General features: G+C 38.8%; 1 protein-coding gene across 1 annotated transcript in view; it reads left to right on the top strand.

The window, feature by feature from the left end:
* Nucleotides 1–17,586, top strand: part of FYB1 (FYN binding protein 1) — a 66,136-nt gene extending 48,550 nt beyond the window's left edge. Inside the window, exons 13-17 of the mRNA XM_065406209.1 lie at nt 1,318–1,432; nt 5,100–5,262; nt 15,929–15,962; nt 17,362–17,393; nt 17,525–17,586. Of these exons, the coding sequence (XP_065262281.1) occupies nt 1,318–1,432; nt 5,100–5,262; nt 15,929–15,962; nt 17,362–17,393; nt 17,525–17,547 (367 nt within the window). The 3' untranslated portion in view covers nt 17,548–17,586. The remainder of the gene's footprint in view (nt 1–1,317; nt 1,433–5,099; nt 5,263–15,928; nt 15,963–17,361; nt 17,394–17,524) is intronic.
* The last annotated feature ends 6,795 nt before the right edge of the window (nt 17,587–24,381 follow it).

Here is a 24,381-nt window from a genome sequence, read left to right as displayed (position 1 = left end):
GATCAGAAAGACAGAAGGTGGAGTCAAAGCTCAGCTTTCCAGAAGTGGAGGGATGGAGGGTGGCAAAGGAATTCAGTCTCTGCCACAGACAGTCTGACAGCATCACAAACACGGAAATAACAATGGCACTCTAGGTGGACCTTGTGTATATTTGTGTGGTGTAGATTCCCTGGAATAGTGAGGCCATGTGTGGTCAGGGCTGGCTCTACCATTTTTGCAAAACAAAACAAAAAGCCGCTCAGACTGCCACCCGAACTGCCGAAGCAAAAAAAAACCAACCAAAAAAACCCCCCTGGACTGTGCCGCCCCAAGAATGGACGGAATGCCACCCCTTAGCATGTGCCGCCCCAGGCACATGCTTCCTCTGCTGGTGCCTGGAGCCGGCCCTGTGTGTGGTCACATAGGCTTAAGGCTGCTACTCTGTGAGAGGCTAAAACTATCCAGGCAGCTCCACAATGGAACAGTCATCCAGATTACTCAGCCTGTTGCACCAAGCATACATGTTCCCCAGAAAACCACATCCTGCATAGGGTTCTAAAATGGTGTGTCATTTATCTAATCTATAGTATGTAGGTGAGAGGTATCTTTTGAATCGTTTTCTTATTTTGTGTGGGTAGTAGATAAATAACAGTCAGAACCAGGGCCGGCTCTAACTTTTTTGCTGCCCCAAGCAGCAAAAAAAAGCGCCGCCCCGCCGTAACACCCCCCCCCCAGCGCCGCCCCGCCGAAACACCCCCCCCACGAGTGCCGCACCGCCGAAACCCCCCCCTGCCGAGCGCCGCGCCGCCAAACAGCCGCCGCCCCCTGCCGCGCTGCCGAACATCCCCCGCCCCCTGCCATGCTGCTGAACACCCCCCGTCCCCCGCGGAGCGCCGCGTCGCCAAACACCCGCCGCCGAGCGCTGCGCTGCCGAACCCCTCCCCGCGGAGCGCCGCGCTGCCGAACACCCTCCGCCGAGCGCTGTGCCGCCAGAACCTCCCCCCCGCCGAGCCGCGCTGCCCCCCGCCACCCCAAGATTGGCCGCCCCTTACCAGGGTCCGCCCCAAGCACGTGCTTGGTTGCCTGGTGCCTGGAGCCGGCCCTGGTCAGAACTCACATACACCTAATAAACATAGAAAAGAAAATATCTCTACTTTTTTATGCTTTTGAAAATCCAACTCTTAATGTGTAATGATTATCCATATTAGCACAGTAGGTGTAAAAGAAATCGATCAAAGACAAATGAAGTGTAAATGCAAGTTTACTGAAGTGTCTGAAAGTGTATCACATCCTATCACATGTTACTAATTGTGTTTTGTCTCTAATCTGGTGTTTTAGATCATCATTAATTATGAAATCTCTGAGCCTTGGAAGGGGTAAATCAGATGAGAAAGACACACGGAAGCTTAAAAAGATGGAAAAAGAGGAGAAAGAGTTCAGAAAAAAGTTTAAAGTAAGTCTTATTTGAATACAATCTAAAAATGAAAATACTTGCATAATTTATTCTCAAATTTTTAAATTATCCATTGACTTCTTCTGCCACTGAAAGGTAAAGTACTCATTTTTGGAGATCACGTGATCAGCTTAAATGGAATAATATTTACTGTTCTTCACTCAATATTTTAAACATAGCTTTAATAATTCCAATCATCAGCATTGATTTCTCCCCCTAAATGTTGATCTTGCAAAGCTTTACATAAGAAATCCCATCAATTTCAATGGGATTACTACAGCAAGCAAGTATATTCTGCATGAACAAAGGTTTTCAAGGACAAGGCTTATCTCAGTTAAGTCAATACTTGATTAACAATGAAATAAAAAGAAATAAAATCAAAGCAGTTTTGAGTTACACAGAGTCAGTGAGTGCTTGTAATAATTGACAATTTACATCTTCAGAGTGCTGAGCAAAGTTAGATAGTTGATCCTCACAAGCACCTTTTGAAGTAGCAAAATATTACTATCCCCACTTCTATAGATGATGGAACTGACCCAGAGAGGTGAATTCAGAGGTGCTGAGATCCTCAGTTTTCCTGAATTAATCAGGGGTTATGGGTGCTCAGCACCCTAGAAATCGTAAGTGACTTGTCCAAATCAATGTAAAAACTCAGATTAGAACTCAGGAGATTCTGTAGCCAACTCTTCAGTCAGGGAATTGACCTGCTTCAGACTTTGGCTTTCATCCATCTGACACCCTTTTTGGTAAAGTTAAATTAAACTGCAGATGTTATATTAACATAAAATCTATATATCTTTTAGTTGTGTGTTCCTGTGGCAACTCTAGCTCTTTCAAATGACAGTTTAGGAACAAAGGTTAGTGCAATGATGTAGACTTGTTTATGTTCAGACCTACTGGATAAGGGCAGCAATTTTCAATGTTGCTTAGACCTGTCCTGCTGCCATCTGAAATCAATGGCAACTTAGGCCAACGCTCAGGACCTTAGAAGTATAGTAATTGGTACAAGATTAATTTACATTGTGAGGGCTTCTGCCTTATGTCTGACACTACCACAGTAGGCACGAATTAGTAATAACAGTACAATTCACACAGACTCGTTATTTATTGTATCATTTTAATTAAAGGATGTTTTTTTGCTTTGTGGTACGCAAAACATTAAACAGCTGCTGCAATTAATAACTGAAATAGGATGTAGGCATTAAAAGAGAGCTAGATACATTCATGGAGGTTAAGTCCATTAATGGCTATTAGCCAGGATTGGTAAGGAATGGTGTCCCTAGCCTCTGTTTGTCAGAGGGAGATGGATGGCAGGAGAAAGATCACTTGATCATTACCTGTTAGGTCCACTCCCTCTGGGACACCTGGCATTGGTCACTGTTGGTAGACAGGATACTGGGCTGGATGGACCTTTGGTCTGACCCAGTATGGCCATTCTTATGTTCTTATTTAATCAATCTCAAAAACTATATGATGCAGGTATGCTGCAAAGTAATAAAGATCGTTCCTCTTACACAATAAAAGCACAAGAATGGCTATACTGGGTCAGACCAATGGTCCATCTAGCCCTGAATCCTGTCTTCCGACAGCGGCCAGTGCCAGATGCTTCAGAGGGAATGAATAGAACAGGGCAGTTATCGAATGATCCACCCCCTGTCGTCCAGTCCCAGCTTCTGGCAGTCAGAGCTTTAGGGACACCCAGAGCATAGAGTTGCCTCATTGACCATCTTGGCTAATAGCCATTGATGGGCCTATCCTCCATGAATTTATCTAATTCTTTTTTTAACCCATTCTTACTTTTGGCCTTCCTATCTTTTAACCAGTTACCGATCCATGAGAGGACCTTCCCCCTTATCCCATGTCTGCTTACTTTGCTTAAGAGCCTTTGGTGAGGGACCTTGTCAAAGGCTTTCTGAAAGTCCAAGTACACTGTATCCACGGGATCACCCTTGTCCACATGTTTGTTGATCCATCAAAGAATTCTACAGATTGATGAGGCATGATTTTCCTTTACAAAAGCCGTGTTGACTCTTCCCCAACATATTGTGTTCATCTATATGTCTGATAATTCTGTTCTTTACTATAATTTCAACCAATTTGCCTGGTACTGAAGTTAGATTTTCTGGCCTGTAATTGCCAGGATTGCCTCTGGAGCCTTTAAAAAAAATCAGCATTACATTAGCTATAAACCATAAAATAATGTTTGCCAGTATTTTACACACTTGGGACATGGATACAAACTGAATAAAATTGGTGCTTTTCTTGACAGTCTCAACACAGTGGCCAAGGACTGAACGATCTGTGCTCTGATTTTTAGAGTGATTCATCCAGCTCTGAGCTGTAGCATATTGGAAAACAGTGGGGGAAGTCTGCATTGCCACTGCCTGTGCTGTACCTGTTTGTTTGATGAAAGATGATTTCACTCTCCACCTATGCCAGTTCAGCAACCTTCGCTAACACAAACATTTCCCTACAAAAATTTAGAAATGAGTACAATTATTCAAAGGCAGTTGAATAATTGTGTGAAAGGAGTAGCCTATTGGGAAAGAAGTGATTTTATTAGGTACACCTCATGTCAATAAGAGTTTGTCATTTGTGATTTTTTGACTGACTTGGATAAAATATATGGCATCCCATTCATTCACACCAAGGGCTGACTTTCAAACACTTTGACATGCAGTTGCATTCTTTATTTGTATCAGCAAATTGAGTACTTACATATGCAAATGGCTTTGCAGATGACATCAATTTGCTATCCCATACTCAGAGACCTGCAAGCCAAAATCAAATGATCCAGGCGGCTAGGCCTATGCACAATTAGTGGGATTAAAAATCAGCACCAAGAAAACTAAAACCATGAGAATTAACCCACACAAGAAACACCAATAACCTTTTCTGGGACTGACATAAAAAAATCCAATATTTCACATATTTTGGCAGCATTGTAAATGTCACAGGTAGAACAGACATTAAAGCCAGAATATCAAAAGACAGACATGCCTTTGTAATGCTAAAGTTGATCTGGAGAAACATAAATTTTGCCCTCCAGATTAAATTTCAAATATTTAACACCATTGTCAAGTCAATATTAATATATGGCACTGAAACTTGGAGACTTATTAAGACCTTACAATCTAAACTCTAAGTTTTCATAAACAGCTGCCTTAGATAAATCCTCAATATCAGATGGCCAGTAAAAAAACACAAATGAAGAACTCTGGAGGACAAAACAGAAACCGATAGGACAGGAAATTATTGAACAAAAATGGAGATGTCTAGGACATACGTGGAGGAAAGACCTGAATAATATAACAAGATAGACATAGGACTGGAACAGAGCCAGGGCAACAAGCAATGAGGGAGACCAAGAATAACATAGAAACACACAACAGAAGCAGAACCAAAAGCCATCAAAATAATATGGGAAGAAGCTAAGACTGCAGCAGCAGGAGATCAGCAAAGATGGAAAGCCCTATGTTCTGCATGGAATAAAGAGGTGTCAGAGATGTGCAGTCAGAAATATAGATACCATAACAGCGCACACAATTACTTGCCTAAGTTTCTGAAAACCAGACCATAAGTGTTAAGAGACTGTAACATAATGTATAAGAAACTATAAAGCTTGTGTAATGTTTGCATCTTGCATCTCTTTATTTTGTTTTTGCAGTTTGAAGGTGAAATTAGAGTTCTTTATTCCACTACGATTATCACAGATCTGCCGTCTAAAAAATGGGGAGCAAAAGACTTACAAGTGAAACCAGGGGAGTCAGTTGAAGTTATACAAATCATAGATGATGCCAAGGTCCTGTGTAGGAATGAAGAAGGAAAATGTAAGTTATATAACACATGGTACAACATGACACATATTGTGGAACAAACTGACAAGTAGAGAATAATAATTTACTGCATAACATCACTCATGAAACTAAAAGAACCACAACCTTGTTATGATCAAGCATTGATTGATGATCGCTTTTTCTGTTTGCTGTATGGCTGACAGCATATAGATTATTTGTTGTTATTTTGTTATTACTTACAGTAGTGCCTACACAAATGCATGATAAGAGACTATGCTTGTCCTAAAAAGCTTACCAGCTAAATAGACAAGACAGATCAGGGTGAGAGAAAGGCAGCATTATTATTTAATTAAATATTAGTTTGCATTTCCCAAGATTAACAGGTTTTGTCTGCTACTCAGATCTCTCCATTTGTCATATAGAGTACAACTAAAATTTCAGATAGAATTTAATGAAGCAGTAGGGGCCAAATTCACCCTCCCAACACCTCCAGTGTTAGTTCTCCTACAATTCACCTATACGAGGACTAGTGATGGTGGTCCCACTTGCCCTCATGCTGGATTTCTACTGTGAGGCAGGTAGGTTTAATCCTTGCAGCAGGCTTTATGTGAGCACCACCAGGGAGTTCTCCACTCAGCAGATCTTAATCACATGTCCTCCCTGGCCAGTGCTGTCTGTTGTTAGGGGTTCATAAAGCAGCTGCAGCCAGACATCCTGGAAAAATGTCTTGGCTTCTTCTGTCTGTCTGTCTGTCTGGCAGAAGCTGGTATGTCCCTTATGTAAATTTGGCCCATGTATTGATGGTTTTGAATCCTCCAAAGATATTTAATTACCCTACTTTATAAAATTCCCAAATCAGTAGAAATCCATGTTGTATATAAAAAGATGGATGAATAGGCTGCAGGTATACAACACTGCTTTTCCAGCTGCCCTCCTCATCCACTCTCCCAGCCCATGCCATGGGCTAAAACAGTGACTTTTACCCTTTCATATCTCTTATGTGGGGATTACTGGTCACTGGATCTACATAAGCATGGACCTTTCTTCTGGCATGTCCACTCTGTTCCCCATGTACCAGCCTGTTCTAACTGGGAGCAGAGTCTTCTCCCCAGGACACATGGAGGTGTGGAAGGCTCCCCGGCATGGCTGCATGTGGGTTTTCCAAAATGTGGACAGGCCCCTGGCCTGGGCCCTTCCCCAGTGGGTGACTTTCATTGTAGCATTTTTCTAAATAGATCATCAACAACAAAACAGAAAATAGTTTGTGGTGTCAGTTTTACCTATGGATTTCTTCAAACCCTTTGATTGTTTGAATAATGACAGAAGCTGCTTCTCTGCTGTGCACAAAGGAGTGAAAACAAACAAACAAAAGCACCTTCACTGAAAACCCCTGAACAAATCCCTGTCAACTTCCACATTAATAAGTGGCTGTAAGGCCAGAACCTAGTGCATTGAAGTCTATTGCACTTTTGTCATTGATTTTAGTGGGAATAGCGTCATGCCTTTTAAAGAATAATTATGCTTTAAGGCAATGGGTAGAACAGTCCAAATTCTGTGTCAATTCTATTAACTTCGTGGAATTGCAGAGGATGTAAAGTAACACATACTGTGATCCAATCACTTCTTCTAATATTACATGATTATGCTAGATGGGATTCAGTTGTGAATCTCAAATGCAGATTTTAAGACTATGCTAATTTTCTAGACATTTGAAAATTCAACTTGATTTTTATAATTTCCTTGTTAGAGAATTCACCCCAGCTAAGGGCATTATGATACATGCACACCTATAGGGTCAAAAAGATTTTATGAAATCAAATTTGAATATAGCTAAGGTTATGATTTTTTCACGAAGGTTGCGGAAGTCACGGAATCCATGACTTCCAGCGACTTCTGTGAATTTGCCTCAGCGGCCAGGAGCTGCCCAGGAGGGAATCCCATAGCTCCCAACTACCACAGGTGGCAGGGGGACCCCCAGCTCCTGGCTGCCCTGGGCAGCGGGGAACCTCTAAGCTCCAGGCTGCTGCAGATGGCGGGGCCGCAGTCCTGACTGGAGCTCCGAGTCACCGCGGACAGCGGGGGTATCCCAGAGCTCCTGGCCGCCATGGGCAGCGGGGGGACCCTGGAGATCCTGGCCTCCACAGGTGGCAGGGGGACCCTGGAGCTCACAGCCCCCATGGGCGGCAGGAAGACCCCAGACCTCCAAACCACCACAGGCGGTGGGGGACCCTGCAGCTCCGAGCCCCCACAGGCAGTGGGAACCCCCAGAGTTCAGAGCAGGACCACGCAGCTGCCCAGCTTCTCCAGGCAATGTGGGGACCCCACACCTAAGCTCCCCATTTTGTCATGGATATTTTTAGTAAAAGTCACGGACAGACCATGGGCTTCCATGAATTTTTCTTTATTGCCCGTGACCTGTCCGTGATTTTTACTAAAAATATCCATGACAAAATCTTACCCTTAAATATAGCCAATACTGACAAGAATTCTAAAGCAATAAAGTTGGTATTTCTCACAACAAAAATAAAATTATAACAAATATACTACAGTAAAACATCTGTGAAATCCATGGTAGCAAAACTCAGCAGTTAAGGACTTTTCTTGTCACTTTTTCTCTTTGCACACCGATTTCCTCCATTTAATTTTTAACTTGCTCAAATGCTACTGTACCTACATACTTACTTATATACTACCTACCTACATACCTACATAGATCAACACATATTCTCATCTTGGTGCACAAGGAGTGACAATTATAGGGACAGATACTTCTCTCAGTTATCTGGTATAAATGTAGAATAACCACATTGAAGTTATTAGAAGAATTCTATGGATCACATTTTCATTAACCCTGCTCTCTGGGCCAGATTCAAAGTCCATGGCAGACTTTCCATTCACTTCAGTAGACTTTGTTTCAAATTGGCAGCCTAAAGGGACCTTAAAGTGTTTGTAAATGTAATTTATGTCCACTTAAAGGTCCCTTTATACTGCCACAGTGTTGTAAAGAGCCCTTGGTGCAAATAAGAATCCATTTTTACCAGATAAACGAGAGCAGAGTTTTACCCACAGGCACCTACATTCACATATCATGTAAACTACACAAAAGGAAACAAAGTAGTTTTAAAACCTGGCATGTTTTGATATGTAGCTTTTGGGCCACATTTCCCCACGAAGAAAGAAATGCAGTATAGGTGGGAGCAACGTCAAACAGACTCAGAGACCAGAGATCTGCAGGAAATCCTAGCTCCTACATCATGAGTCCAGCCTCCAGCAATAGTAGCACAACCATTTATTGGGTACTATGGGTTGCATTGCTACATCTGAGTACAGTATTGCACCCTGTGACTTCAAGTGGGGGGAAAGTTGCAGGAGCCAATGAACTATTTGAGAAACAGCAATCCTGCTCTCTTGCGAATGTGCCTAATAAAAAAAGAAAGATTAAAAAGCAGAAATGAGACAGACAGAATGGTTTTTAAATGGAATATTTCTCAAAGTTCTCCATGAGATGTCAGCAGGTTGTTGGGCCAGTCCTGCAAAATGTTAGACTTGGTCTACACTACCGAGTTGGTCAATGCAAGGCAGCTTACATCGACCCAATTATGTCAGGTTCTACACTACAATGCTGCTTCCGCTGAAGTTAGTGGCCCGCTACACCAACATAATAACTCCACCTCCATGAGAGGCGTAGTGCTTATGTCAATGTAGTTAGGGAGACACAGTGTCCATGTAGACACTGCATTTCTTACCTCCGTTGTTGGCTGTCAGCCCAAGTGGGTCTGACAGCTGAAGCCCTCCACCCCGCCCCAGCGCTGACAGCCCAAGCTGTCGGCCAGGCCCTGGATGAGTCCTGTGCTTGGCTGACAGCTTGGGCTGTCAGTGCTGGGACGGCAGAGGGGATGGTTATGAGCCTGCTGTCAGCGGCGGGGGGGCCAGCTGTGAGCACCATGTGGGGCTGACAGATGAGGCTGTCAGGCCCAGGGCTGCCGTACTCCAGGTGCTGGTGTCCCACAATACCCCACATCAGCAGTTGGAAGTGCTCCTAGTGAGGACATGCACTACCAAAAGAAGGAGCCAGTGTGGTTGTGAACCACTGCTTCAATTACCGTGGTGGCTGTGCATCGACTTAAGTTGTCTTAATTCTGTAGTGTACACAAGACCTTAGTCCCTACTCAGCTAGAGTCAAGAGCAGACAAAGTCTTTAAAAGAACTCCTGTTTTTATGCCAGTGACATCCCTAGTAATGAAAACTGAGGAAAGAGAAATGGTAAAATTCTAAATAGATAGATCTGCTTGTAATTGGAGTCAGTTTCATTTAGTCAGTCATGTGAGTAAAAATGTGGAAGATTGGGTCCTTCAGATCATTAGCAAGACAGCTGTAGTTAAATACGTGAATGAATAAGTTATGGTAGAGGTTATTTAAATAACCACTCTTCATGACTCTCATTATATTAATACAGGCAAGATTAAAGAATAAATATTTTACCTAATACATCTTTAATAAAATATTAAAGGTGTAGGAAAATGAGTCATATTAATGACAACAAGATTCCATGTGCCTTTTTCAAAGCATTCCTTTTCTAACTTTAGTTCAGAAGCTTTAGGAACCCAGATTAAACAAAAGAACTGATAATTTGGTTGCTAACTTCTTTACCAAGAAGCTGTCATTTGATAATTAGTTTAGAACTGTGTCACTAACCTGTAGCTGTTAGCTTTGGACATAATTATTTAATTAAAGAAGATTATTTTTAAATGTGATTGTATTCATTTAACTATTAACAGTAAGAAATTGAGGCTAAAGCAGATCTCAGAAATCTGAATAGCATCCAAATAATTACTTTATTATATTAACGTAGATTGTCTTTAAAGGAATTTTCAACTCTGACCCTAGATATAAATTCTCTCTAAACAATGTTACATGATTTATGTATTGTGGCTGTGACACAGAAAATCAATAATTTGTTCTACTAAGTCTGCTAATAGCAAAATTTACATTACAGTAACATGAGACAGGCAAGCAGAGTGGTATATGCCAGAGAGAAGCTCATTTCCCCTTGGGAATTATGGTAATTGGTGATATTTTCCTTAATTTAAGAGGGAAGCATGCTAACATGAAATGAATTACAGGTACTCTGGTTTCAAAGGCCCCAGGAGAGCAGTAAGATCAGATCTTGAATTGCTGCCTTTGTAATATTTGCTGTTTGAGTTGTAATTGAAAAATAAAGGGGGAGGTGGGAGTATCTAACATAGCAGTGCCAAACTTGTTCAACATGTTGAATTCCATTTTAATTAGGGCATACATTTAAGACTACATGTTTCCTTCATTCTTCTGCAGGGCTCCCACTGATATTAATGGGTGGTTTGCACAAAAATCAAGGGTAGAATACAGCTTGATGAGTATGCACTACTCAGAGCTATTCTTTCAGGTTGTCTGCAGACTCAGAAGACATCACCCTGTCAGCTACACTTGGTTCACATTTGGAAGGTTTTCTTTACAACAATGAAAGCTTCAAACTTCCTTTTTTAACAGAAGCTGTAATTCTACAGAATCTGAATATGGCTTGTTGGCCACACAAATACATCAGCGGGGCTGGATCCTTACCAGACACTGGGTAGTTGACATCCCTGATTGAGAGGTTTCAGACTATGAATTCAATATTGCTGAATGTTTCTTTACTCTCATGGCCACCTCAGCACAATTTAGAGCAGCTCCGAGCTCTAAGTTGTGCTGGGCCAGACCACCTCCCCTGCCAACCCCAAGATCAAGGCAATTCAAATATGTTGGAAAGCCATCTTTGCCTTCCTTTGAGTCTTGAGCTGAGCAGAACTTGGCCAGACCTGAGAATGTAGTCCTTAACATTTAAACTTCCCATGAAATAAAAATACTAATTCTCTGTTATTTCATAATCTGACTAATTACTTTTTAAAAGATTCTTCCATTGAGTGTCTCTATTCCTAGTTCAACAATAGCTGTAGATGTATCTGGTTCTCTAAGATTTGAGTTTGCATTGACAAAATTTCTTCACTATAGCAAAATGGCAACTCTGCTATAGTTAAGGTTGAAAGTCACTTAATATTTAAAGAATGACTATTCTAAGTGCTCTAAAATCCACTTGCTTACTTGGATTGCACTCATGGACATGCAAGATGGGGTTAGTGGTTCAAATTTGGGTTCATTTGAGCAATGGGTTCCCAAGATACAGTCTCCCTAAAAAGGAACCTTTATATTAGTACCAAACTTTTGCCTTCTCTACATGTACTATTGTTGATCTACATGTAAGCAGATCTTGTTATAGGTTCTCTTTTCTGCCAGCAACTCCCAAATTATGGTATCAATCTCTATTGCTAGTGTTACCCCCAAATTTAGGCTTTTGGGTGCCCCTAGAATAACTTGCCTATTACCCCCTTAATCTGCTCTTCTGGAGTTTGGGTATCCAGGGTAGCTAAGGAAACACTTGAAGGACACAGATGTAACCTTCCGCTAAAGTGATTGACACAAGTTGTATATTTTCCAAAACAAAGTATCTTTTTATTAATGTAAGTAATAATCCCTACTATAATGTAATCTAAAATCCTAAATAAGCTACAAATCCCTTATTGCAAGTTAAATAGCAATTAAACCACAATAGCATACAGTTTAAATGATTCTAAGCGATGCGCTCTATTACAGGTGATCAGTCTGCAATAGATCACTGACAACAATTCTTAACTTATATTTTAAGTTTTACATAAGAAAATTATAATTAACAACAATTCATTCAAACATTCACTCATACTAAGTATACTATACTTATGCTAAACAATAGTTTAAAATAACAAGCTTACTGTCTGGTGATTCTGCTGCATTGTTACAAATGTTGCTGCTACTTGCTACTGAAGTGGTTGTTCTCAGGATTCTAAACTCTCTCTCTCTCTATGGAAATCTTCGATCTTCTCAGCAACTCTTCTGTTTGCTTGGTAAGCCCTTGGATCTTTCTTCTTGCTCCTTTCCAGCAGCTCTTCTCACTGGCTCCTGATTGACCTCTTTGCCTGCTCTCCAATCTCTTTCTCCCTCAAGTGTCTTAACTTCCTGCCTTATATACTGTTTTATCAGAGTTTTTTTTTATAGTGCTATTCTTAACCCCTATTGAGCATACTTACTAACACACATTATCTCATCTTCAGACTGTACATGCTCATCGCCATATATTATCTCATTTTGCACATGCTCACTCATTTTGTTTCTACTTCATAGCCATGATTACCTCATCTGACCCCACTGCTCATGTTCTAGGCCATTTACTTTGTGGCCATACCTCGTTTTATTCTGCATTAACTGGGCATGGTCCAAATTTGACCTACTTAGCTGATTTTTGTAACAAGCATGCTCATGATCTGCAGCTTCCATTTTACAGTGGAGTGACTCCTGCTTATTCAGAATAGAGATTAGTCATACAAAATGGAGGATAGAGAGTTTCTCTAGTAACGCTAGCAACTCTTTGATATCTTTGTTTGCGAGTTGCTGCAGAAGAGAAAACTTATAACAAGAACTACCTTTTTGTAGATCAACAGTAGTATATGCAGAGAAGACTTAAGTTTGGTATTAATTTAAAGGCACAGTGACAATTCTGCTAGATTTTATGTTATTATAAGAGTTCTAAAACTTTACACTAAAATTCTGTGTATTTTAGGGATCCATAAAGTCTGCCATCGGAACAGGTTTTGAAATGAGTTTGCCTCCTTGTGTCTTGTATGCAGTCAAGGTGACATCTCTTCTAATTGGATTTGAGTCATCAGATACTGTAGTGTAGGGGTAATCTAAACCAAATTAGACAAAATAATTATGGACTGACTCTCCCCAAGGACTGTAATGAATTGGGAATCTTGGGAATTTCTCCTTCATAACTGATCCTCCAATAGTGCTCAGATACTATAGGGATTAGCATTATATAAGAATTAGAATACCAGATATTTTTTACCAAAGTCAGCAAGACATTTTTTCAAAGGGATTAAAATATCCTGTGTGTAGTTGTCTCTTGATCCAGCAGTAACGGAAGAAAATGTTATTTTTATTCATTGATGAAAAGCTCTTCTCAATTTATTTTATATTCTTATATTTTGAGTTTTTTATTGATCTTGTCTATTAACAAAGTTCAAACAATTATAGTCACCCAATAAATTAACTTTTCCACACAACTCCAAGAATATTTTTGTCCCAGGAACAAGCCACATTTCTGTTACTTAGGCCTGACAAATACATTTTTAAAAGTGCCATTTTTATTTTCTGGTCCAGTACAGCAGTCACAGTAGTTTCTGTTATCATGCACCACAATATGAGTGTGTCCATCTCTCTGTGTATATATATATAAACCAATTTGTCTTAACAATACTTTGAAAATAAAAAATTAGGGCTGTCGAGTAGGGCTGTCGAAAAAATTAATTGCAATTAACCATAGTTTTAATCACACTATTAAACAATAGAATACCAATTGAAATTTATTAAATATTTTTGGATGTTTCTCTACATTTTCAAATATATTGATTTCAATAACATTTTATTATTTTATTACAAATATTTGCACTGTAAAATGGTAAACAAAAGAAATGGTATTTTTCAATTCACCTCACACAAATACTGTAGTGCAATTTCTTTATCATGAAAGTGCAACTTACAAATATAGATTTTTTTTGTTAGATAACTGCACTCAAAAACAAAACAATGTAAAACTTTAGAGCCTGCAAGTCCACTCAGTCCTACTTCTTGTTCAGCCAATCGCTAAAACAAACAAGTTTCTTTACATTTACAGGAGATACAATGTCACCTGAAAGTGAGAACAGGCATTTGCATGGCACTTTTGTAGCTGGCATTACAAGGTATTTACGTACCAGATATGCTAAACATTCATATGACCCTTCACTCTTTGGCCACCATTCCAGAGGACAAGCTTCTATGCTGATGACACTTGTTAAAAAAATAATGCTTTAATTAAATTTGTGACTGAACTCCTTGGGGGAGAATTGTATGTCTCCGGCTCTGCCATATATTTTATGTTATAGCAGTCTCAGATGATAATCCATCACATGTTGTTCATTTTAAGAACACTCACAGTAGATTTGACAAAACACAAAGAAGGTACTGATGTGAAATTTCTAAAGATAGCACTCAACCAAGGTTTAAGAATCTGAAGTACCTTCCAAGATCTGAGAGGGACGAGTTATGGAGTATGCTTTCACAAGTCTTAAAAGCGTAACACTCCAATGCAGAAACTACAGAACTCAAACCACCAAAAAAGAAAATCAATTTTCTGCTGGTGGCATCTGACTCAGATGATGAAAATGAACATGCATTAGTCCGCACTGCTTTGGATCATTATCGAGCAGAATCTGTCATCAGCATGGGCACATGTCCTTTGGAATGATGGATGAAGCATGAAGGGACATAGGAATCTTTAGCACATCTGGCATGTAAATATCTTGCGACACCGGCTACAACAGTGCCGGGTTAAATGCCTATTCTCACTTTCAGGTGACATTGTAAACAAGAAGCAGGCAGCATTATCTCCTGCAAATGTAAACAAACTTGTTTGTCTGAGTGATTGGCTGAACAAGAAATAGGACTGAGTGGACTTGTAGGTTCTAAAGTTTTACAATGTTTTGTTTTTGAATGCATTATTTTTTGTACATAATTCTACATTTGCAAGTTCAACTTTCATGATAAAGTGATTGCACTACAGTACTTGTATTAGGAGAATTGAAAAATACTATTTCTTTTGTTTTTTACTGTGCAAATATTTGTAATCAAAAATAAATATAAAGTGAGCACTGTACACTTTGCATTCTGTGTTGTAATTGAAATCAATATATTTGAAAATGTAGAAAACATCCAAAAATATTTAAATAAATGGTATTCTATTATTGGTTAACAGCTTGATTAATCACGATTAATTTAATCGCTTGACAGCCCTATAAAAACTAATGAATACTGAGACTAAATTCAGGTTATTGATGCAATCAAGAAAAGGAGCCTCATTTAATCATGTAGTTTTACACTGTACTGTACAGATATCTCTTAATTATTAGGTAAGCTTCTATTAAACACCATTAAATTACTTTAATGAGGCTACTCTTGTGAGTGGGAGTATGGGTGTCACAGTCTGGCTCTAAGTGTACCTACTGATGAGTCTGAGTCACCTTTTGTGGATTGACGGGTAGTTTTGCAGCCCGAGCCTGCAGGTATTCAGTCTTTTTGAAACATCTGGTAAAAGAAAATGTTATTTGGTTACAAGACACATTTTGTAAATACTGTTAAAACTTGTGCAATCTGACATTATTTCACACATCTGCTAAGTAACACTAGGTGTCTGAGCAATGGAAATTCATTACAATGACATGAAAAATTACAGCTTATGTGCCTGTACGGTGCATAGCACAATGGATCCCTGATCTCTGATTGTGACCTCTAGGTGCCACCATAATATACTACTACTACTGCTACTTCTCATAATAATAATAATTAATGATGAATTAATCACTTTAAATTGATTTCAGTATCATGTGTGTAAATTCTCCATAATTACAACCTCTTCCTTTTTACTGTACCGTGGGTATATACGGTACATTTCTATTTTATGTATTAAAAAATGCCCTTCTCTGGGGAACACAAGAAATATAACATAAATTGAAATTGAAATTAAATATATATATATGTATATTTAATTTTACAGATGGCTATGTCCCAAGACGCAGTTTAGTGGAGAAGTAAGTACTAAATGATCTTCTGGAAACTTGTCATAACATATTCAGTTTTGCTGTTAACTACTCATTGTACAACTAAAAGTGAAAATAAAATATTTTATTGTATGAGTTTATTGCTAGATTGGTTATGAAGCTTATCCTTCCCACATTTGTGTTTGAAATTATCTACGGAACCACTCCTGTATTATTGACTGAGCATTGAAAAATTCAGGACTCGTCACTGAAAAATTACACAAAACACGTCTTAATCCATAATTTGAATATTATAATAACCATTATTTAACTGCACATTAATTAAAATGATGGCAATTTCAAATGTTTAAATATATTAGACCAATTTCTCCTCTAGTTTTCTTCTGTATAATTCCACTGGGGCTGCACAGGTGTAACCCAAAGCAGAATTTGGCTCAGTATTTCTGCTTCCAATACGCAGTCTATTGCACTGGGTTCAGCATTTAGGGTCTGATCCAAAGCCCATAAAAGTAAATGGGAGTCTTTCCATTAAAAATAACAGGAGTACTTGTGTGCACCTTAATTGATGCATCCGAAGAAGTGGGTTGTAGCCCACGAAAGCTTATGCTCTAATAAATTTGTTAGTCTCTAAGGTGCCACAAGTACTCCTGTTATTTTTGCGGATACAGACTAACACGGCTGCTACTCTGAAACCAGTCTTTCCATTGACTTCAGTGGGGTGTGGATCAGGCCCTTAAACACCAAATTAGATGACAGATTTAGGCCTCAACCCTGCACACACTTATACATGCACTTAACTTTAAACATGTGAGTTGTCCCGTTAAAGCCAATGGGACTATTCAATTACATAAATAAGTGCATAAGTAAATAACTTGTTTTGAAAATATACTCTTTGGAGAGTATGTACTATTTGTAGATGGACATTAGCTAAATGTGTTGTCTAGCATTTACTTTCTCCAGTCCCGTTATTATATTGCTGAGCATCTTTTGAGAAAGTTAAGGATATGATGATTCCCTCTACTACTGTTTTCATTTATTGGTTAAAAAAATAAAATAAAAATCAATGACCATTTCATTTTAAATGAACATTTTGTAAAAGTAGCCACAAAAATGATGATTTTTTAAAGTCATAATTTTTTCTTACATTATTGTGTTTGAAAAAAGCCATTTTCTAAAAAATGTTATCCATGTCTATTCTTAAGTTCCTTGAGTATGTTGTCCTCTCCACCTGTGTTGATTTCAGAATGATCCTTCCAAATATAGAAATATCTGAAGTCTATGTATAAATACGGTATTTCCTTAACCATGTTTAATTACTTGATATGGGTCTAGACCATGCTACCTGATTTTGTATCTACTTGCAAATGATAATATATACTATATGAGTTTTTTTAAGATAAAATATATTTTTCTCTTTCTAAATTCACAGTGATGGAGATATCTACGATGATATTGCTGATGGTATGTTGCACATTTCAAACAATATAGTAATTGTTACATGTAATGTAGCTGAAATGAATCACTTTTTTAAATCTATGTAGTAGTAAATTATTATACAATACTAATATTTTTGCATTTTCTTTCCCATTCAGGTTGCATCTATGATAATGATTAATCTTGAATACTGGTAAAGTGTGAGCTTCATTGGGGGTAATATCTCCTCTGGATTTCCAGTTGGCATAAAACATCACCAAAGCTGATTAGTCACAAGCTATGGCTATCATCAGTGATTACCCTTCTGCATGTACCAAATTTTGGTTAACCTGTGTCGAACATTAGATCTTTTGGATTTATTGCTTTGAATGGCACTTTCTCTTTGTCATGTATCAGCACAACTAATATTTGGGTAATCTGAACTGAAATTAAAGTTTTCATCAAATGTGTCCTTTCTGCCTCTGCCACAGTCCACTGGTCCATATAAAAACAATTCCTCAGGCAACTTCACCCAAAGATGCCAATTCACTGCTACGAAGGATATGTGGGCCAGTAGGCCCTGATGGCATGGACTGCCCACTTTGTGGAGGACAGCATCATGAAAAGAAATGTAACCACCACTGGTAGGCATCATTGTTGGGAAAGCAGGAAATAGAAGTGGGTGGCAAAGAAGCCAATATATCCTTGACCCAATATTCCAATTTTAATAATCAGGGTTAATGTGATAAACATGGCCATGTGCCTCCACTGCTAAAGTTTTATACTGTACCAGTAATAGACTGTAGTTCTCTAAAATGATCATTAAATGTTTCATGTGTTATTTTTGAATACATAATAATTACACAATAATAAACATAATTTATCGGGTTTTTTTATGTGTCTTATGTACAACACTCTGAGATACTAGCCATGGAAGGCTCTCCTTAACTATATAGCACATCATTGTTATTCAGCAGATTTTCAGGATGTTTATCCTAAGGTTTTACTCTCTGTTTAGTTTAAAGGGAAATTGCCAAGTCATTATTGTAGTTTAGGCATGAAAATCTACTTCTTATAATTGTATAATCTGATGGGAAATAGCCTCTTCATTTAATATAGATACATAGTCTCAAATTGCAACATTTTGATGCTGAGATTTTTCTTTTAAATATTGCTTTCTTACACTAGAGTCAGCTAAATGAAGGAGCACAACTTAATTAACAAAACCTATTTCTAAAACTGCCAGCTTCATTGATGATGCTATTATACAAATAAGCAAGTCTTTATAGTAAAATAAGTATGTAATAATGATTAGTATTACTTTGCACTTATTAGTATCAGGATCAATTGAGAAAATACAATAATATTAACAATGAATCCCAAACATAGAAGAACAAAATGTTTAGAAAATGAGATTTTATTTGTAGCTTCTCAGGTCTTGTCTACATTGGGAATTTCGGCCATCAGTAACCAGCTAACACCAGTGTAGTAGGATTAGTGCAAAGCCCTAATGAAGACAGGCAAAACTGCTATAAACTATGACTTGCAATAGTGCAGCTTACCCCTGCTTGAAACCAAAGTAAATAAAAGTTACTGCTTATAGTAGTTAAGCCTGCATACACCAGGGTGAAATCTTGGCTCAGTGGGAGATTTGCCACTGATTTCAGTAGAGCCAGGATTTCACCCTAGGGCTTGGACTAGGACAGCTACAGCAGTTATTATCCATAATAAATCTCCTCTGTAGACAAGGCATAGAAGGATATCAAGTATAAAATTAAATAGAACAAATTTGAATGATGTTTAGTAGCAAACATGATTTAATATCACATAACCACCTGTAAGCCATAGTCTAAACAATCTTTAAAAATCACAGATTTTTATACTCTGGAGCCAGTTTTGAAGTTTTGCACTCAATTAGAGCCTCCAGTTCTGCATCTGGATGTTCACGTCAGTACATAGGCACACAAATACCTATTTTAGGCATTTAAGCACCACTGTTAGCATCCAAATTTGAAATCTGTCCTCTCTTAAGTACCATGAAGTTTTCAACTATTTAGCAGCTGCAGTCTGTTTTATTTTTCAAAGGCATTGAAGACAGTGTATCAAAATAGGGATGTGACAGAAGGCTCAGCTGAAATTCAGACACTGAAATATAGGGCTACCTGCCAACTAGTGGAAAAATATTTTCATACCTAGCCACCATTAATTACTCACAAAAAAGTTTGATTTCCTATGTAAATGCCCAGACTTGTTCCTTTTACAGTTAATGACATGACTTCAGTGAGAATGGAATCAGACCCCAATCATTGTGTACAATTTACCCCATGTAGAGGACAAGTACAAGGACTTAAGTTGGACTTGAGTGGTACATAAGCCTCTTGTTGTCCCCCTGTACAGGTGTGAATTTCACCCTTTGTGAGTAGTGAGGCTTTTAACAATACATTTTGAATATTTCTTCCAGTTTCTAAATAATTTTAATATCTCTCATAACCATAATATAACAGATGTAGATAGTATATAACTTTATAGATCATAATGTAACATGGCCCGATCAGACTGATTAAAAGTGTCATAATATACTAGCAAATCACTGAAGTAACTTATTTTTATTTTACCATTCTCTGGATACAATCTTTTTTCTTTCTCTAAATGAAAGTGTGTACTTCCAATGAGAAATGTGGGTGCACTGCCTTCTGCCAAAATTGCCACTGAGCAGCAGACTATATGTAAGTCAATGTTACGATTGATGTGACAGCATACTACTACAGATGTGACATTACTTTGTTAGTAATGACTTTTTAAAATGTGAAATGTAAGCAGGAAAACTTTCAGATAGAAAAGTCTATGTCTATATTATTGAAAAACATAAAGTATGGAACAGCATAATAAAGATTGTATCTTGGTCTTTTTTCTTATGTAGTCTATTCTGCCATCTTTAAAACTTCCCAAGGGAAGGCGAAAGGTGCTGGTAGTCTGCTCACATTCCTACCCTCATAATCTCAGACTCCATCCACAATCCTGGAGTAGCTGGATATGTCTGCTAAAGTATTCAACCGTGAAATAGTTAACAAAGTTGACATTAAAAAGGAGGTAATTAAACTTCAGCGTTAACACCCAGTTGTGTCAAATAGGGTCAGTCTGCTTGCATCTATCTTAGGAGCAAATGTTGCTCCCTGTGCCATGTCCAGTGAAAAAGCTGAGTATCAAGTAGTGCTAAGAGAAAAGGAATTCTCCTTCCAACTCAGTGGTTTTGGAGCCACTTATCTGCTTTTACTACAGGCTATGGATTGTATAGTAGCAACTGATTCTCTGTGCATTCCTGAAGAGGGGGGTTATTTTTCAATCCACATAACTGCAGCTCCTTTGGCTATTCCCCACACTATATTAATAAACCACATCTCTATGGGGAGTCCTCTTGCACAACCCTTCCTACCACCAATCCCATAGAGCCGAGTGCTTTTAGGACCTTTGGTGGAGATGAGGCAAATTTACTCTTGGGAGCTATAGCTTCAGTCTGTTTGCACATTTGAGCACTGTGTCTGTTCATGTTCAGATGGATATATTTGCAATCAAAGAGGTACAAGCTTTAAAAAAATTGTAAATGAAAATTTAGATTCTGAAGGAGCTGATCGGGCCAGGAGAAGGGTGTACCCTTTCTATAGTAACCTAATCCAACCCCTAATACATGTACATCATAGCTCCAACCTATACCACAAAAACTCTGCCTTACAAGAAAATCATTAAAGTTAGGAAACGCCCAAATTAAGCTTGTCTGTGCAACTTTTAATTCTGCCCTCTTGTGGATATGTGTCTTATTGTCTTTAATTGTGCATTACATGACATACTATTTTTTTCCACAGAATCCCTGCCTCATTCAGTGCATAAGTTGAAACTAAGGGAACTGTTCAATCCTCATCATTCAGTTAGTGGCCCCTGATTTATTTACCGCACACTTTCCAAACCCTGCACTGAATACAGAATTATTTATTTCCTCTGGGTTTCTCTATGGCTCTCATCACAATAAAATCTGAGATACTCATGAATATTAATTAATTTATCTCACAATTCTCTTGGTAGATAGGAAAATATTATAATCCCTATTTCTGAGATGAGGAAAGGAGGTATAGACAGAAGAAGGCCAAGATTGTTAAAAGTGTTCACTAATTTTGGGTGTCCAAATGACTTCAATGTTAAATATAAGGTAATCACATGCTTAAGTTTTTCACTGAATTGGGGTCAGTTTTATGCATACCAGTCGCATAGCATATCTGTTTATGCTTGGGTGGCTGCAACCTTATAAAACAATTGTATTAAAACAAAATCTTAGAATTTACAAGATATTCTTGAATGCAACAAAAAATAGGGGAAAATCCTAAAATTGTATTATCTACATTCCCCGGGCCCTGATATCAACATAGGGTTGGTTTGTTTTGGGGGATTTTGCTGCTGTTTGAATAGGACATTTACAATGTCCCTTAGATAAAGCAGCAGCCTGAGAGCAGCAATATTGCCAACTCAGTAAGCACGAGCATTATGAGGCAATAAAAAAAAAAACCCTAAACCTGGCTTTTTTTTCTAAGTCTTTTTTGGCTTGACTTCTGATTTTCAAACTCTTAGCAGGAAAAGCTCCTTGCTTCTTCCATTTGTATGCATGCATTTTAAGTGGGAACCATTTCCAAAATATGCACACACAAACTGAGAGTCCTGTCTCCTTTTCTTCCTGATGGAAGGGCCACATTCTCTAGCTCCCTGTTCTGCCAGCTCTCCAGGCACCACTTTGGACACTCTCCCCAGCTCGCTCTTCTACTTTGGACACTATTTCCAAGTCTTTTGCAGTCTCCTGTTTCTGTGTTGATTTGAAGAGGTGCTATCTCTTTGGCACCATACTCCTTTCCCTCCCTGCCAGGGGCGCTGCCCCATGCTGTAGGCTTCTCTGTCCAATTCTTCTCCCTGTCTCTATCCTTTGCTCTCCTAATTTCTATCACTATTAATTGTTCCACTGTCCCCTGATTCTTTGGGTATGTCTTCACTACCCGCCGTATCAGCGGGTAGAAATCGATTTATCCGGGATCGATATATCGCGTCTCGTTAAGACGCGATATATCGATCCCCGAACGCGCTCACCGTCGACCCCGGAACTCCACCAGAGCGAGCGGCGGTAGCGCAGTCGACGGGGGAGCCGCAGCCGTCGATCCCGCGCCGTCTGGACCCCAGGTAATTTGATCCAAGATACTTCGACTTCAGCTACGCTATTCGCGTAGCTGAAGTTGCATACCTTGGATCGATCCCCCCCCCCACCCAGTGTAGACCAGCCCTTTGACCATGATGCTCTGTCCCCTGCTCTTCTGCTTCTTTGTCCCTTGCTTTCTTGATCCCTCTTGACTGCTCAGCTGCTCCTGTGTCCCTGGCCCCTGCACATTCATATTTTTTATGGCTGTGCTGTTTAAAGACTCTTTTTGTGCAAGATTCTTAACTCAGTGGGTGACAGCAGCAGAGGCTCCATGATTCAGCAACCACTAAAGAGGACTATGACTCTACTATTTTGAGTTTCATTCCACTTATCCAACAGAATCTGAAATTAGGCCAAATGCACTTTACTTCTCTCACTATCACATGGGGAACTTCCTTCAGAGTTCAAACGGGGAGGCTATAAGGCAGGGGTCGGCAACCTTTCAGAAGTGGTGTGCCGAGTCTTCATTTATTCACTCTTAATTTAAGGTTTCGCGTACCAGTAATACATTTTAACGTTTTTAGAAGGTCTCTTTCTATAAGTCTATAATATATAACTAAATCATTGTTGTATGTAAAGTAAATAAGGTTTTTAAAATGTTTAAGAAGCTTCATTTAAAATTAAATTAAAATGCAGAGCCCCCCAGATCAGTGGCCAGGAACTTGGCAGTGTGAATGCCACTGAAAATCAGCTCGCGTGCTGCCTTCGGCACATGTGCCATAGGTTGCCTACCCCTACCTAGAAGGTATAAGGTGTAAGAAAGCCATAACCACATGTCTCACTGGGGCCAGCTGAAAAACAATACAAAGTATCAGGTGTTTTCTTTTGCATCCCATTACTTTTTTCTACCCCTTTCATTACTAGAGTGGATGGTCACAAAAAGCCATTTTGTACTCAGTGTATGAAGGTTGTTCTCATGTTGTATGTTGAGTCCAGTAAGCATACTCAGGGAGTTCATCCATTTCCATACAGTTATATGAATGTAAAAGAAAATTGGTATAAATATGTTGTTAGCATTTTGCCAGTCACTACCCAAGCACATAATCAAAGGCTTCTACAGTTGTGACTGCAACTTTCAGAAAAATAGACTCAAAATTTAAAAGAAAATTGTCTCTGCAGTCACTAAAGTTTTGAATCAGGTGATTTCCAACTTGGGTCAGTGAAGAGCCCCATTTATATACATCCTCCTCTCTGTGGCAACACTTTAAATCTCAAGCCATATAATAGTTTTGTTTCTTAAAGTCTTTTGCCTCAGAGCAAATTTCCATTATTAATATGTCAACCACGGGCAGACTCAATATCTGCAGCTTTTCAGAGCTTATGTGATACAGAATGCCATGAATAACTTTACATGAATGGACCGATAAATGCATGAATGCATTAAGCAACAGTTAACCAAACCTCACAGTAAGTTAGCAAGACCTGTTGTATCACTTGAAAAGCTTTAAGCTGTTTTTATATTTTATACTGCATGGTTATGTGCATTTTTTAAATTATTTTTTTCTCCATAACTAGACAGTAAAGGAATACTTATATTTTACCTGGTTGCAATCAGTAAGGACTGTATATTGTTCCTATTTTAAAGAATGACAAACTTTGAAAGTGCTGCCTTGATATCACATCCAATTAGGTCATGCTGTTTTGCTGAATCTGAGGCATGTCTCTTTGAAAGGGGTTTAAACTAAACACACACAAAAAAGCACCAATCTTATTCTGGAATAAGAGTGTCCACGTGGAGCGTTACACCTGTATAACGATAGCAGTTTAACTATATTGGTATAATTATACTTGTTTAACAGCTAAAGC

Source organism: Emys orbicularis, chromosome 6 (genome assembly GCF_028017835.1).
Source record: "Emys orbicularis isolate rEmyOrb1 chromosome 6, rEmyOrb1.hap1, whole genome shotgun sequence".
NCBI classification, from domain to species: Eukaryota; Metazoa; Chordata; order Testudines; family Emydidae; genus Emys; species Emys orbicularis.
Note: the sequence above shows the minus strand (reverse complement) of the source record. Positions and strands in the feature narration are given on the sequence as shown.